Source organism: Vespa velutina, chromosome 5 (assembly GCF_912470025.1).
Source record: "Vespa velutina chromosome 5, iVesVel2.1, whole genome shotgun sequence".
In the NCBI taxonomy this organism is placed as follows: Eukaryota; Metazoa; Arthropoda; class Insecta; order Hymenoptera; family Vespidae; genus Vespa; species Vespa velutina.
Window position 1 is genome coordinate 5,279,582 of NC_062192.1, and position 17,500 is coordinate 5,297,081.

The window sequence follows — 17,500 nt, forward strand, 5'->3', positions numbered from 1 at the left end:
GTATAATTATCTCAAAAAAAAAAAGAAGAAAAAAAAGAAGAAAAAAGAGAAGAAAAAATAAATTTTTATGAATTCGTTTGTAAAATTAAAAAATAAATCTCCCCTTTCCCCTTCCCCATCTCGCCCCATTCCCAAAAGAAAAGTGTCTATTACAAATATAATTAATTACATTGATGATAATTATATTTGGGAATATATATATTTTCTATGTAATTTTATTAAAAATATTATTACGTATGTTTCGTTATATTAAACGTTCTCCATCATGACATTAAAATTTCTATTTAAGAACGTAAATCGTTCTCAAGATAAACCATTACCAAAAGTTTTATTCATGGAGTAAGAAATCCGGCCAGAATCTTCGCAGTAAGCAAACTCTAAATCGATCAAAACTTTTGAAAGAAGTTTGTTACATTACGTTCTAAAATATCACATATTTGTAATGTCAAATTCCTATCATATCATTCACCTAGAATCCATTGGTAACCATGGATAAAAATTCATAACCAGGCAATATCTAATAGAAATAGTTATATGATATATCCAACGTTTTAATATCCCTTTTGCGTATAAAATTACTCATTAGATTGATCGATCGTTCGCAGTATAAAGGTGACCGTAATAGTGAAATTAACCTTTCTCGATGATAAGAAATGAAAGCAGAAAACTCGTGAATGAGCGATAGAATAAGAGATAGAGAGATAAAGAGAAAGAAACAAGACATAGAGATAAATTGATAGAGAGAATGATATATATATATATATATATATATATATATATATATAGAGAGAGAGAGAGAGAGAGAGAGAGATAAAGATAGAGATAGAGATATAGAAAGAGAGAAAAAGAAAAAGAGAGTGAAAGAAAGAGAGAGAAAGAGAGGGAGGAAGAAAAACGTGCTAACAAAAAATATAAAACCTATCGGTCCACAGGGATGTTTGGAGAATCGTGGCTCCCCTGGGAGGAGCGGCGGAGCAGGAGGAGGAGGAGGAGGAGGAGGAGAAGCAGGAGGAGGAGGAGGTTCACGGGGTACCGGGTGTGATTCAGGAGATTCGCAGTCGCAGCCATCTCGCGGAGGACGTCATGGAGCCTCGGAAAGTTCTTCATCGAAGGACGGTGACCTGCTTTCACATGCGGCTTCCGCTTTGCGTAGACTTCACTTCAAATCCGCTGGTGGAAGTCGTAGCTGTCGTACGGTGCCAAAGGTCGTGGTCATGGGTTCCAGTACAGCGTCTGAGACCACGATTAACACCAGTACCGATAGCGCCAACACTATGGTCACTATGGTGAGACAATTGTTTTTCCTTTTTTGTCTTTTTTTTTTTTATTGTTATTATTATTATTATTATTATTATTATTATTATTTATTCAATCAATGGAAACAATGATTATTTAAATCAATAGTATCGAATCGTTTTAATCACTACGATTTAGATAATAATAATAATAATAATAATTATTATTATTATTTTTTTCTTTTTTTTTTTTTTTTTTAATGAATATCTTTATCACATTAATCAATTTTTATTATTATCTTTGATTATTAATAAATATATTTTCTTATATCGTAACGATAAATTTATCATTGAACGCTCGATGAGTCAGGAAAGTAACCGTCGAAAATAACGTGACTAACTCTAACATAAGTGTCTTATCCCCACTTTCTTGCACTTTATCCAATTCCGTATTTCATGCTTTATCAAGTTCCGTAAGAGCTTAAATTACCTACAGTGCAGATCTCTTTCTCAGTATTATGCTATAACAGTTAATAATAATTAAATATCTTACATATAAAATATATATTATCTTTAATGATTAATAATTAATTAAGATTTACAATAATTAATACAATCGATCTGTGATAATTATTAACAATTATTATTATTATTATTATTATTATTATTATCATTATTATTATAGAAATTTTCAAATAGGTAAAATGAGAGGGATGAAATATTATTAATATTTATATTTAATAATTATTAATATTATTATTATTATTATTAATAATTATTATGATCTAATGATAATTACATATGCACGTTAAATGTAATAATGAATAATATTAAAGATTCTCGATTCTTTAAAGCTTTTGAAAATATCTTTCTACTTTCACACAATAATTTGAGAAAATTTGTAAAATTCAATTGATGTGTTTTGATAGAAATTCTCGGATTGGTCGTAAATGGTCGGATCTAACAAAGGCGTAATTCCTTCGAGAGGTATCAAGGAAGTACAATTGGACCAATTTAAAACTTTTCAATGATCGTATTCATTTCGAATGTTTCCTATTTCATGAAAGGTAGAATTGGAAATTATTCAAAAATGGATATACAACATTTAATAAGAATTTTCTTTTTCTCGAAAGATTCAAAATAATTACAAAAGAATCAGAACGCAAAAGATTATTATTATTATTATTACCATGCATATATGTTTTTTTGTGAGTGCCAAAGATGCATTTAATGAAAGTTTTTCTCGTGAAAAAAATTAATAAGAATTATAACCCTTAGGATTATTAATATTATTATTATTATTACTATTATTATTATTATATATATATATATATGTTTCTTCTCGAGTGCCAAAATACCTGGTCCTTTAAGGCATTTGTGAGGACAAATCCAACACAAAGCGGCCTTGTGAGAATTTATAATGGAATTGTGCAATGAGATGTGAACTGTTGTTATTAAAATGAAAATTAAATAAATGACTAAGGCTATTGTGGTGCTACGGATTAATTATTACTATTATTATTACTATTATTATTACTGTGATAGACATTAACAGAGAAGAGGTCACACGATATATAATTCTAAGATTTTTATTTGTTTTAAAAATATAGGTGAAAATATAGTTTCATTAAAAAATTCAGAAGTCTCGAATTTTTATCTCGAAATTTTATATTTCTTCTTCTTTTCTCCCCCCCCCCCTCTCTCTCTCTCTCTCTCTCTCTCTTGCAATTTTTTATTGATTATTTATCATCGTTATATTCAGAATATTTCTATGATTTAGGTATTTAAATCTAACGAAGAAATTATTTTTCTGTTTTTAATTTTTAATTATCATATTTATAATTCGATACTTCAAAGAGAGATTATTTTAGTCTACTGAGATATCTCCAGGCTCTTAAGCTAACCTTCTCACCAGTGTCTATTTAAATTAGAATAGAGATACTCGTCCCCATAGTAATAAAGTTACAAGTATAGTTTATACTTGCTTATACCAAGCTATATTGCCGTAAGGACCACTGCAAAGGACTAACATCGAATGGTTTATTACTTCATTATGGCGAATCTTCCTTTATTCTTGCTTTATCATTATCTAACAACAAGCCAATTGAACTTTGTTTATGATTTGATGTATCTTTCATTTCTGTCAGAAGTTTTGAAAATTTTCAGAAAAAATTCATTTATATTGAGAAAAAATTAATTCTAAATTTTAAGAAAAAATTCAGTTAAAAATTCATTATCGTTGTACAAAAAAAAAAAAAAAAAAAAATAAATGTACGAAATGAAAACCAACGTAATGCATAAATACGGAATAAAGTTTCGTTCGAGATATATCATTCGCAAAATATATATATATCAGTGTTATATCTAGTAGAAACTAATTTGTATTGGTTACATAACTATATGATACCAGAGCAGTATATACGCGATTGGATTGTCCCGTTAGCACGTATCTCCTATTATTTGTTATTCATATCGTGAGTGTTATATATCAGAAATTATTAAATCGTTTGAAATATTGACGCAATTATTTGATTCAAATGATACAAGAGCAATTATCGATGAAAATTAGGGATGAATATTACTTTATTGATTTTTGTTTGATTTACAGTCGTAACATTATAATGGGATAATTAAAGGGTATTGTTTATCGTATATAGTTTTTTTTCTTTTTTTTTTTTTTTTTTTTTTTTTTTTAATATATCTTTATTACGCATTTGTTTTTTTTTTTTTTTTTAACTAATCTTTTACTGTGGTATTATAGAAACAAATGTCTATTCTCTTATACGCGTATTGAACATTTCATTTATTTATTCATTTATTTATTTATTTATTTATTTATTTATTTATTTATTTCTTTTTTAATTGTTTACTTACGTTCCATCAAATCGACCTTCCTGAAATTTTTGCAGATAATGATTAGATAATGAAATATTATTCTTAATTTTTTGTGATAGGTGTCACTCAAACGATCCTTTGCAAGAATCATCCCAGAGAAATAAATCATTTCTTTTTTATCCTTAACGATTGATCTATAATTGATTCTGAGATAAGAAATTTCACAGAATGACTTTTCAGGCGAAGAAGATATTTTTTTTAGCAAATAATAATAACAACGAAAATTGATACGGAAATTCACTCCGTGTCTATATTTATTCTCCTAAACTCTTTGATTCGGTTTGAGAATTTTCAAAATTTTAAGTAATAATCAAGTTTATGAGAAGAAAAGAGAAAAGGAAAAGAGGTAGAAAAGAAAATTTGTTTCAAAATTTTTAATAAATTTCACATAAATTATTATTCTGAAATATATTTTTAATGATAAAATTTTAAAATTATATATCGTGTTTTGTTCTTGCGAGATCGTAAGTAGAGATAATCTATATTTTGATCAAACACGAACACTAAAAGATCTTATCTTTTGAAATTTCTAAGGATAGTTTTGTAATAGTAAAGAGATATCGTAAGGTAGTTTCTTCGGGTTATTTCATATAATATTCAATGTAACGTCGTACTTTATTATTATGACCGTTAAGATATCCGATTGGATATCCTACTGAAACTAGTTCTAAACGGCTGACACTAACTTCTAAGTTACATGGAAAACGATTCTCCAAGTCGACCATACCTAGCCCACTAACTTAGTTTCAGTCTTTCAGAAACGTAGGATACGGTTGAATAGGAGAAGGGAAAGAGGAGAACTAACGTAGAAATGTTGTGCCCGATTAAGGAGAAAAGCTACTCTAACAGCGTCAAATATAGACTGTTTTTATCAATTTTTTTTCTTCTTCTTTTTTTTTTTTTTTTTTTTTTTTTCGTAACAAATCAATAACTCAGTAAAAATAATCTTGTATATCATTAACACTAGATTTAATAACGTATTTTTATTGCATCCGTCAATATATAATAGGATACTGGAGTAAACACACTTTATTCGTTATTATTTTTAGTTCATCTATTTTTATAATAATAATAATAATAATAATAATAATAATAATAATAATAAACAAAAACAACTTTCAATTAACGTTCCTTTAATAATTGTAATTTTGTTAATTGTAAAAGAAATTTAAAATCCATTATTCTTTCAAGTATAAATGTTAAATCACAGATATTTTTAAAGTGTTAAAATCAAAAATATTACGACAAAATATCGTTTGTTTGTACTATAGTAAATAAAAAATTCTTACGTAGTCTTAAACTATACTTGGATATAGTTTCGATTGGACGGAAAATTGTTGTTTTACGAAATGACGACATTTTGATGAAAATATTAAAAAAAAAGAAATAAGCGAAAAGATTTTTAAATATTCTATGAAAATTAATTTCTTTTTTATTGAAATAATTTCAAATAAAGTTAATGATAATATAACGTTTTAAGTATCCTATGTAAATTTCATATCCTATGTAAACTTCAAATCGTTTAGATATAAAAATTCATTTAGATACTCGTACGCTCGATTAGAAAATATACTTTCGAATAATTATACTTACGAACGTAAAAATTAATGAAAGTTATTACAACTCTGTCAATAGAACTCTGTTTAAATTTCGATATAATATAATTGCGAGAATATATATTCGAAATATTAGGAACATTACAAAAATTAAATAAAAAATTTCGATACTTTCAAAACCTCATAACTTCTCAAACGTATGTACATACTTACTTCTTCATCTCTTCTTCTTTTCTCTTAACAGTTACGTTACATAGTACGCGTTGAATAAATAATAAAAAGTGCTTCTCAAAGAGGACACGAGTATCGCACGTAACTGCATTCCATTTCTTTTTTTTCTTTCTTTTTTTCTTTCTTTTTCTTTCTTTTTCTTTTTTCCTTTTTCTTTTTTTACCGTACCATCGAAAAGACCTTTTTTCTCGTGGGTATAAAAAATAGATAAAAAGAGAGAAAGAATAGAGAAGAGAGAGCGAGAGAGAGAGAGAGAGAGAGGGAGAGAGAGAGAGAAAGAAAAAAAAAGAAGAAGAAATAAGAGAATAACGATCATAATGAAAGGTGAGTTAGTACGTTCGTTGAAAGTACATAAGTGACTCGAGAGAACGTTAAAAACGTAACGAAGGTGACATTCATTGTTTGCAAAATAACGATTATTCCCGGTGCTCTTGCTAGTGCTCGAATTTACCAGCTTAAAGTTGCATGAATCAAAGAGTTGAAAGATTAAAGAGAGCCTTCTATGAAATTCATTTTAAACGGATGCCGCGCGAACCGTTTTAATATTCCATGGTTACATCAGAGTGCTGTGACGCTCTGGTAAGAGAGAGAGAGAGAGAGAGAGAGAGAGAGAGGGGGGGGGGAAAAGAAAGAGTAGAAAGATGGTTAGGTGGATGGGTGTTTGGTTGGTTGCTTGGTTGATGGTTAGGAAGGGGAGGAGGGTTGAGGAAATTTCCTGTTATTATTACGAGCAAGAAATTAATAATTTTCCGAAAGTAACTGTTACCTCTACCATCCCGTCCTGTCCCACCCTAAACCACCCCGTCCCGTCCTATCCCACCCTATACCACCCCGTCCTATCCCACCCTATACCACCCCGTCCTATCCCACCTTATACCACCTCATTCCGTCCAACCCTATACCACCCCGTCTCATCTCACCCTATACCACCCTATCCCACTCCGTCCCATTCCGTCCTACTCCATCTCGTTCGTTCGTACGCGCGATACCCGCGAGCTTGCTTTGCTCGACGAGAATTAAACTTCCTTCTTCACGCGCAACGTCGAGAAAGCACGATCAAGTCTCCCGATTTGATTTAATTAAACTTGGGTAGTAAATTTCTACATCGTTTCTCATAAAACGGTAGAGTACTCATCGATCCTTAAGGATTTCACTTCGTTATATATATATTCTCGAATCTTTATATATATATATATATATAAATGACGTAAAACGTCACTATTGAATGACCATTTTAAAATATGGATAATAATTGTCGAGATATTTTAATCTGTATTAGAAAATTTCAACGTTGATCGGTCGGTCGGTCGGTCGGTCGGTCGAGCGGTCGTTGGAATTACTTTTCCCTGATAAAATATAATTCTTTACTATATTAGTTATAAAATATACACTATGAGCGATTAATGTTAATATATCGAGATATTGTATTTCATTATTAATTGTTATTATAACGTGTCCTAAGTATAATTAATTGATTAATAAAATCGAATATTAGAAGGAAAAATGTGGTATTATAATATATTATTTTATTATATTACAATATGCCCATGACATATAATAATGATGGATCAATTTCTTCCATAATTAATTAAAATATAATATAAAAAGTGATAAAGTACCACAACTGTTCGATTATCAATCATATTCACATTATACGGGTTAGAGTATTAACAAAATATATTTTTTAACCTGACTTTTCCATTAAGAAAATCTTTATCATAATATAAATGCTCGTTGCTATGTTTGATGATTTAAAAAAAAAAAAAATAAGAAAAAAACCTATACATTTAATACACCCCCTCCCCCTCCTCTTTCCGTCCTTATGTAGGTCATTCACTGATCATTTTTCAATAGGACAATATTTCAGTTTATGGTACGTCTGAAATAATATTCGAATGGATCATTTGCAAACAAACTTTCGTTTCGTTAACTTACATTAATTATATATTACTATAATATTATATTTATTTTTTTCGTGATAACAAAAAAAGAAATTGATATATCGCGATAACATAATTTTATGATTTAAAAATACACATTTAAAAAATACTTTCTTAATCAATCAATAAAAATATTAAAATAATTGTCAATAATAAAATGGATGATATAAATATGTTTATCCTTTTTGATCTTTTAGTTTGCTTATTAAAAAAAAAAAAAAAAAAAGAAAAAGAAAAAAACTTAGAATAATACAATAAGTTTATGAAAAGAGATGAAAGTTTCTTTGATTATTGATTAAAGAGAGATAAATTGCGATGAAATTTTCAATGAATTTTTATTAATAGTTAATTAAAACTAACGATCGTTGCAGGTGACGACGACGGACGGAGAACAACCGGACGACAGTTTTGACTTGATAGACGTACCACCGGAAATGTCGCCGCCACCTGTCGCGCCAACGTCGAAGGACACACAAAGTAATTCTTCCGGCACGCAACAAATCGTTCTTCCATTGGAGAAGGTCGATTCCAATCATGTAGAATATAATTCGAAAGGCACGGTCAACGTACAATCCAGCAGCACTGCCCAGCACGGTGCCATGTCGTCGCCGATTTCTGATATGGTAAACGACACGGGGGCACCCCCACCAACCCCTATGATTGGAGCTCATCAAGAGTGCAGGTTCACTTTTATTAGCGGTAGAACACCACCCCTTCCTGATCTAAGGGCAGCCGAATTTTTCAGGTGAGAATTTCCTCCTACTTTATGTTTACGATAATCTTTTGTAAATGATATTTCAGTTTATTTTATCATTTATTTATTTCTATTTTCTTTTTTCTTTTTTCCTGCAGATATTATGTATATATATATAAAAAAAAAAAAAAAAAAAAAAAAAAAAAACAAAAAAAGAAATAAATGATGGAGATACGAATTTTTCTATAGTTTCACCAAAGGAATATCGTTTAGTTTGCTTTCTTAATGGATCGTACGAATGATTTCATGTTTGAATTACTCGTGAATGAACTAATGAACTATGGCTATTTACGAATGTCCGTTCAGTTTGTGGTCAGAATATCTAATACTAAAGAGTTAGAACTTGGTTGCCGTATATATTGTCATTCGCTCGTTTCAACGAAGAGACATTTCGATAAATACGTCCCGAGATTGTCCCTACTTCTCTCAAAGACATAAAAGCCGAAACAATGAAAACTCGCGTTGATTGTCGAATTTAATGAGATAACTTTGTTCTAATGTATTCGCATATATGTTTGAACATTTCGTATTAATGCAAAAAATAAAATATAAATCAAATGTTAATCTTTTACTATTTAAAAGATAGAAATTCTATTGGTAATAATTGAAAGGAATTTTGTGAAAAAGAAAAACCACTCTCGGAAAAAAAAATCATTTCAATTATATAAAATATTATTTCAAACATTGCAATGTGATAACACGTTTAAAGAGATATCGATCGATTTATATATTTTGTAAAATATCATTTTCGAATAAACATATTTTATAGAAGAGAAAAAGAATAAAAAAAAAAAAAAAAGAAATATTTTTTTCATTCACAAAAATATGTTTTTATCGTCGAAAATAATCAATTCCAGTTTTAAATGACACGACCGATATATCGTGATATTATTAGAAAAATATATTACACAAAAATATATATATATATATATATACATATATCTGTGTGTGTGTGCGTGTGTGTATTAAAAAATCAACGTATAACATATATGCGATACACATAATTGTATCTACAATATAGATAGAGAATAAAATGGGAGCTCAATTAGTTGGATTTTCGTGGCTCGTTACACGAGCTTGCTTCAGTCGAAATAATAGAAGCAATTTAATTGCGGGAGAACTAGTTTTGTCGGGACGAAATCCTCCCCTAGAATCTCGCAGAAAGAACGATATAGATAGAGATAGTGAGACCAGGATAGAACGAGATTAGCAAGCAAAAGAAAGGACATATATTTTGCTTGAACTTCTGATCCCGTTATCGAATCAAAATGAAATTTATTGGACAAAATTTAAACGAGAAATGAAGAATATTAATATATAATTATTTGAAAAAGTATTCGCACGTTATTTAATATTAAATAATTTTATATAATTTTGAAGAAAAGATTTTACGTTGTTTTAATAAATATCAAAAATAATCGTATGTTATGTGAGATATATCGATAATTAAAAAGGAACAAAAAAAAATAAGAAGAAACAATCTTTTTTTTTTTGCAATAGCAATTAAATAAACAAAATAAATTTTTTACACATTTTTTTATCGATTGCTTTTTTTTACAAAAAATTAATATATGCACATTTCGTAGATCTGTGTTCGGTCTGATGCATATTTTATAAATATCATATAAAAATCCACCAATTCTAAAACGAATTAAAACGAGTTATAATCATTTGAATATTTATAAAATTGCTAATATATCATAAAAATTAACATTTCAATAGAATTTAAAATAAATTTTGGATAAACGTAATTTTCCGGGATTGTTCAATTTTCTTCCTGATATTTACAATATCCACATAACATAATCAGATGAGCGAAAAAAAAGAAAATATATATATATATATATGTATATATATTTATATATGTTCGTACAAATTATTTTACATTTTTCGTAGAAGTTAAAATTACTTCTGTTTTAAAATTATTTCATATTTGTTAAAAAATTGAAAGCTCTTGTTTCAGATAATAAAATCATTCGACCGTTAAATATAATTTAAATTCTTAATTGACCTATTTATTGACCTTTATATTATTGTAATAATTTATTTAACCTATAAAATTTGTTTAAAATTTATTATAGTACACCGGTAAGAGGTTCGGTGGATGCCGGACAACCTGATCCAAGTCAGATAAGTTCAATGCTAACATTGATGGCAACGAAAGAGAAACAAAATGAGAAGGGTGCCTCGATCAACATTAATTCTAATCACACGTCACTGGTGAAGATTACAGAACCCAGTGAGAAAAATTCCAATGAAACGAAACATCCAACTGGACAAAAAAAACCTAATATCAATGTTACGACAAATCCATTGGATATTTCTTTGGTCGGTGGTCAACCATCTTGTAATGCACAGACTCCGACTGGTACTATGAATAGAGGTCGAGGAAGATCAGCGCCAGGTGAGAAAATGAATTTTATAATTTTCAAAGAGATTTATTAATCTCTCCTTGTTCTCCTTAATTCAATATAAATATTTTTCGAGAAGTACGTGAGTGACAAAGATATTGTTTAACGATTATCTTTTAGAATAACATTTCTGATATTATTTCTTTTTTTTGTCTTTTTTTTTCTAAGTCAAATATTTCACATACATATATTATAATGATATTAATTATATACATTTGCCCCGTGAAGATATTCAATTAGAATTTTTCAAAAGTTCGAGAACGATTGAAATTACGGGACAATTTGACGGATCGAAAAATGTATAATTTTAAATCGTTCACCTTGCATTTATAATTACATATTAAATAGAACTATATCTATTTTTTTCTCTTTTTTATTTTTTTTTTTTCTTTTTTTTTTTTTTTTTAATTCGATTCAATCTAAACAGAATAAAAAATATATCACTCGAGATAACACATTCGACGATCCATTAATAATCCCTTAATTTGCAAGAAATTTTCAATATTCTCAAAAATACTTTTGAAATAAATAAATAAATAAATATATATATATATATATATATATATAAAATGGAGATTCAAGCGTATAACGTATCTGATTTAAATCAAGAAAAGAACCTTAACTGATTGAAGCAGTCAAAAGTATTTCAGGTGGATAAACCTTTCTTATATTTGCAATTTATTATTATTTTATGAAGAGTGACTGATATCGGTCGAAGGGAGCGCGTAATTGGAAGTAAAAGATAAATAAAAATAAATTCGCATACTCGTTACGTTAATTATATTCGAGAAAAGAATCGAGACGATTCTACGGTGAAACTGTCGTGGTCGGTATTTCATTTTAAGGGTGCACTAATCGAAAGAGAGAAAGAGAGAGAGAGAGAGAGAGAGAGAGAGACTGGGTTATTTAAAGGCTTCTACATTGGACTGAAAGTTCTCTCGAGTTACGGGATAACGGATAATTGACGTTCCCTCGTATAAAGCAAGTGATGCCTTGTTCTCGACATAATCTGATACGGTCCATTTCGTTGGTCCAAGAGTTTATATACATATATACATATGTATATATATATATATATATATGTATGTATGTATGTATGTATCTATACTCTTGAAATATATATATATATATATATATATATATATATATATATATGTTTGAAGCCGACGATACCTCTAGAATCTCTCAGAGCTTTTCTAACGCGATTAGTTCTATCGTTTCACGTATACCTCGAAGCTCTTTCACAAATTTAGTTCTACCTTACACTTCGATATATTTTCCTCTTTGGTTTGAAGGCGATGAGAGATTCGAATTACTGCGCGTTCCCTTCGAAAAGGAAGAAAGAGTATATATATATATATATATATAGATAAATAGACAGAGCAAGGGAAAAGGAAAAGGAAAAGAAAAGAAAAGGAAAGAAAGAAAGAAAGAAAAAAAAAAGAAAGAAAGAAAGAAAGAAAGAAAGAAATGAAGAAATATAAAATATAATTTATGACAAATTACAAAATAATTTATTCCGTATTAATCTTTCCTTTTTTTTTTTTTTTTTTTTTTTTTTTTTTTTCTTTTTTTATTTCTTTAGTAAACGAATCGCATTTACTACTTTTCCCTCGTGTTTTATTAATGATCTCTCGATGAATTATAACTTAAAGAGTTATTAGCGAAGTGCCACGCGGTAGTGATTTATATATCGTGCGATTTTTCTTTTCTTTTCTTTTTTTTTTTTTTTTTTTTTATTTTCTTTCCCTTAAACTCGATCGAGTCATGCATTTTTTTTTTCTCTCTCTCGTTAGCGAGGATATCATTTTTGTTATTATTATTATTACTATTATTATAATTACTTTGTCTGGTAGATACGAACGTTATCTAATATATTAATTTGTATACTAATTAAAGGATTCGAATTGAACGAATGATTAAAAAAGAAAAAAGTACAAAAAAAAAAAAAAGAAAAAGAAAAAGAAAAACAGAAAAATTTTGCTTAAGTTAAGAGTAACACTCGATCTTTATCAAAGAAAGATCAATTTCTCTGACGAAACGATAATTGTTACCACGTTAGTTCGTATTACGATAGAAAAGAGTTCGTGTCTTATGGAACATAGAGCGAGCAAAAAAAGTCATCAGACTCTTTCCCGTGAACTTTCTTCTTTGAAACGAACAGATTAAAACGATGGATGATTTTCATTCCGTTATTCATTTGAATTAATTTTGTCTGGCAATAAATCACCATCATTATTATTACTTTTTATGCGAATATTGACATGCCAGTACTCTTTCCTTCTCTAAAACGAATTAAATCACTGAGAGAGTGAGAGAGAGAGAGAGAGAGAGAGAGAGAGAGAGAGAGAGAAAGATATAAACTCGCAAAAGCGTGCTATATACACATGATACAACGTATCGTCGATATCTCGATAAATATGAACCAATTTGTAGTTATAGATTTTTTAATACTCGTACAGATATTACTACTCGTTATATACGTTAATCAATTTTTAAATTAAATGCGAAATAGTTTCTAACAAAAAAAAGATCAGGGATGATCATTTACGTTATGTTTCAACATTCTTTTTTTATATACAAATTGAAAGGACTAAGTATATGTATATATATATATATATATATTTTCTTGTAATATATATATATATATATATATTACAAGAAAATATAATCAACTTTTTTAATTTTATGAACTTTTATTTATCGACGCGATCGATAATAATTAATCAATCGAAGAATAAAGGGGGAGAAAAAACATGTCTAACAACGTCAACAACGAACATTGTCTGCATATCATTTTTTAAATCACATTACACTTTTAATATTATACTATAATTTAATTAATATTATAATTTTAATAATAATAATAATTATAATATATATATATATATATATATATATATATATATGCATATATGTCTCAAGAGACAATAATTTTTCTTTAGTCAGATATCACAATAATTAATTCTTTAATTTGTCCATGAGACAAAATATTTATCAAACAATCGACGATATTTTTAAGTATTTATTATCTTCCAATGTATCAATCCCCCAAGTAAAATTTCGTAACATAGAGGAATCGTGTTAGAAGGGGAGAGTTGTTTTGGGATATAAGTTTGGGATATAGGTATCATGGATTGAGGGGAGGGAGTGGGGAGTGGGGGAGGGGGAGGGACGAAAGAGCTGCCGCGATAAAACTTTAAATAAAGATCGATCACCCGTGCGAGAAAAGTCGTTAAGTCGTCGAAAAGGGATCTCTAAGGAAATGAATTGATGTTCTTTTCTTTCAGAGTCTCATCCCCTCGTTTCAACCATTCATTCATGGGTCAAGCTCTTTTTCCCGTTTTGCGCAATAGGTATACTAATACACGCACACGTAAGCGCGCGCAGCGCGTGCGCGCTCGCGCGCTCGCTCATTCGCTCGCTCGCTCGCTCGCTCTGATACACAGACGCACAGAAACGGTCCAGAATTTTTGGACGTAAAAATATACCTTAATTATCCTTTACCAGTATCAAAAAGAGAGAAAGAGAGGGAGAGATAGATAGAGAAAAAAAATATATATATATATAGAGTTATAGATAGATCTGAATATATGGCGGGGGGAGGGACTGTTAAGGAGAGAGGGGATAAAAAAAGAAAGGGACAGAAAAAGAAAAGTTGACGAATACGAGTGAGAAAATAAATGAGAGCTTGACAAAATTTAAAAGAATATAATAATTCTTTTTATATAAATCAACGAGAATTTTATTTCTCTCTTTTTTACATTCTCTCGTCAAGTTTCTCTCTCTCTCTCTCTCTCTCTCTCTCTCTCTCTGTTTCTCTCTCTCTCTCTATCTCTTTCTCTCTTTCTTATTTTTTTTCAATGATAGCGCGATGTTTGACTCGCGTGTACTGCAATAATTGCGCTTGGGCTTTCTTTTCCCTTTGTTTCCGATCGTTTCTTATTTTCATTTCCTTTTTCACTCTTTCTTCTTCTTCTTTTTTTTTTTCTTTTTTTTTTCTTGCCTTTTCCCTTTTCCTTTCCTTTCTTTTCTATTTCTTTCCCTTTCTCTCTCTCTCTCTCTCTCTCTTTTTGTTTCTTTTATACTTCTTCATTTTCTTTTCTCTTCCTTCGTTGTCTCGTAACCCATCATCCCATAAGAGTGATGCCCGTATGTCTTTTAATCGTAATTATAGAAGAGTAATTAGGAAATTTCGATGACAATACGCTTATGGCGTATAAACGTCAAACCCATCGAGTTTCGAGCGCGATCAAAGTTTTCTTACTTTGTTACATAGATCGAACTCCGTATAATCTGTTGAGTACTAACTTAGTCGATATATGTAAGTATGTAACTAGATAAGTTTTCCCAAAGTTGAATTGAAAGAGACAACGACCGCGACGTGGCGGCCTTGTCTCTCATAACTTTCCAATGAAAACTTTTCAATAGAGGGAATCATTAACGTCACGATCCAAAGAGTTTATGAATGTTTAACGTTCTCCCATTCAAAGTTGTCTTCAAATTTGATGATAAAAAAAAAAAAAAAAAAAAAAAAAAAAAAAAAAACAAAAAGGAAAAAAGAAAACTTTTCTCACGATATTTATTTAACTTAATGATTTATTAAGAAAAGGCATACGTATGTACTTACACGATCCTGTTCCATTTTTTTTTTTTTTTTTTTTTTTAATTAATCGTTTGCCACAATGACGCAAAATAGCCAGCAGCTCTTTCATGCACATCGATTGGCAATGACTCACAACACATTCACATTTTTATCCCCTCTCTTTCACATTTCTCGATCAAGACGTTTGAACGTTTTCATTTTTTCTTTTTTTCTTTTTTCTCTTTATTCTTTTCCTACTTTTTTTATTTCTCTTTTTCTTTGCCCTTTTTTTTCTTCTTCACTTTTTTCTCTATCATTATTCGTCTATACACAATACACACATGCATAAATAAACAGATAGACACACACACACACACACACAGAGGGAGACACAGAGACACACATACATGCACGAATAGACAACGAAAAGAAAATATAATATATAGGATACTATTGAGATATTCTCGAAGAAATGTGATCGTAAAGGAAACCAATAATTTCACGATTACTATGTCGATATTTCGACAGAGACAAACACGAATTTCACGATCAGTTTATTTTTTTCTATTTTACATATGTTTCTCTATCTTATAAAATTTACGATTCTGTATATTCCTCTAATTCATTTTCTTTTTATTTATTCATATTTTTCGAATCTTTTCCTGTTTTCTTTCCCCTTCCTCTCTCTCTCTTTCTCTCTCCTTTCTCTCTCTCTCTCTCTCTCTCTCTCTCAGCACATTTTCGTATAACAATGTTGTTTAGTTTTGCCGAGACCAAAAGTTTCCTCCTCAACATTGCACCCATGACTCTCGTTGAACTTTCCTTATCTAGATTATCATCTGTGGTGTGTCTGTGTATCATAATCACTCCAACCATATTTCTATTTTTTTTCTAATCGAGAACCGAGAAGGTACAATAAAAGAAGCGATGTAAATTCATGCCACGAACAAACGTAATTCGTCGATAGTGATAGAAAAAAAAGAAAAGGAAAAAGTAAAGTAAAGTAAAGGAAAAGTAAAAAAAAAAAAGGAAAAGGAAAAGAGTATAATAATAATAATAATAATACCGAGACGAATGTAATTGTTAATTACATATTACAAAGACACACTTACACTTACACGTACGTACATGATGCATCGTTAACGCACACGCGTGTTAAACCTCACAATAAACGCAAATAATTATCATCATCGTCGTTATCATCATCATTATCACCATCATCATCATCATCATTATTGTTATTATTATTATTGTTATTATTATTATTATTATTATTATTATTATTATTATTGTTATTATTATTATTATTATTATTATTATTATTATTAATTATTAATTATTTTTATCGTTATTATTATTTTTATTATTATCGTTGTTGTTATTGTTGTTATTGTTATTTTTAATGTTATGTTGTTGTTGGCTCCGTTAGCAGCGTGTATATTAAATGTAACCCGTCTATATTTTCTCATGGAGATTGTGTTTCACAGAAGAACGGCATTGTCGCTCACTGCCTTTTGATGTTTTCTTTTGATGTTGAGATAATCAGAATCGTAGCTAGAAGATAATGGCGGACCTTAAGACGAATTATTACTTTTACATTTTGAAATCGGCTTAATTGGTAATAAGAAACGAGTAAGCTATCTTTACCTTCTTTTTTTTTTTTTTATTTTTATTTATTTTTTTTTTATTTTTATTTATTTATTTTTTTTTTATTTTTATTTATTTATTTATTTTTTTTTCATTCTTTTTCTTGTGGGCATATTTTTATTCCTTTTTATTTTTATTTCGTTTTTATTTTATTTTTTGTTTTTTTCTTGGTTTTTTTTTTTTTTTTTTTTTTTTTTTTTATATAGGTTTTCATTTCTTCACTCTCACGCTCTCGTCATTATTAGA

General features: G+C 29.0%; 1 protein-coding gene across 10 annotated transcripts in view; it reads left to right on the forward strand.

The window, feature by feature from the left end:
* The window catches only part of LOC124949508 (AF4/FMR2 family member lilli-like), a 134,053-nt gene that overhangs the window by 68,899 nt on the left and 47,654 nt on the right, over positions 1-17,500 (forward strand). For all 10 annotated transcript variants that reach the window (XM_047494674.1, XM_047494666.1, XM_047494675.1 and 7 more), the window contains 3 exons: positions 933-1,286; positions 8,229-8,602; positions 10,693-11,015. In XM_047494674.1, the coding sequence (XP_047350630.1) occupies positions 933-1,286; positions 8,229-8,602; positions 10,693-11,015 (1,051 nt within the window). The remainder of the gene's footprint in view (positions 1-932; positions 1,287-8,228; positions 8,603-10,692; positions 11,016-17,500) is intronic.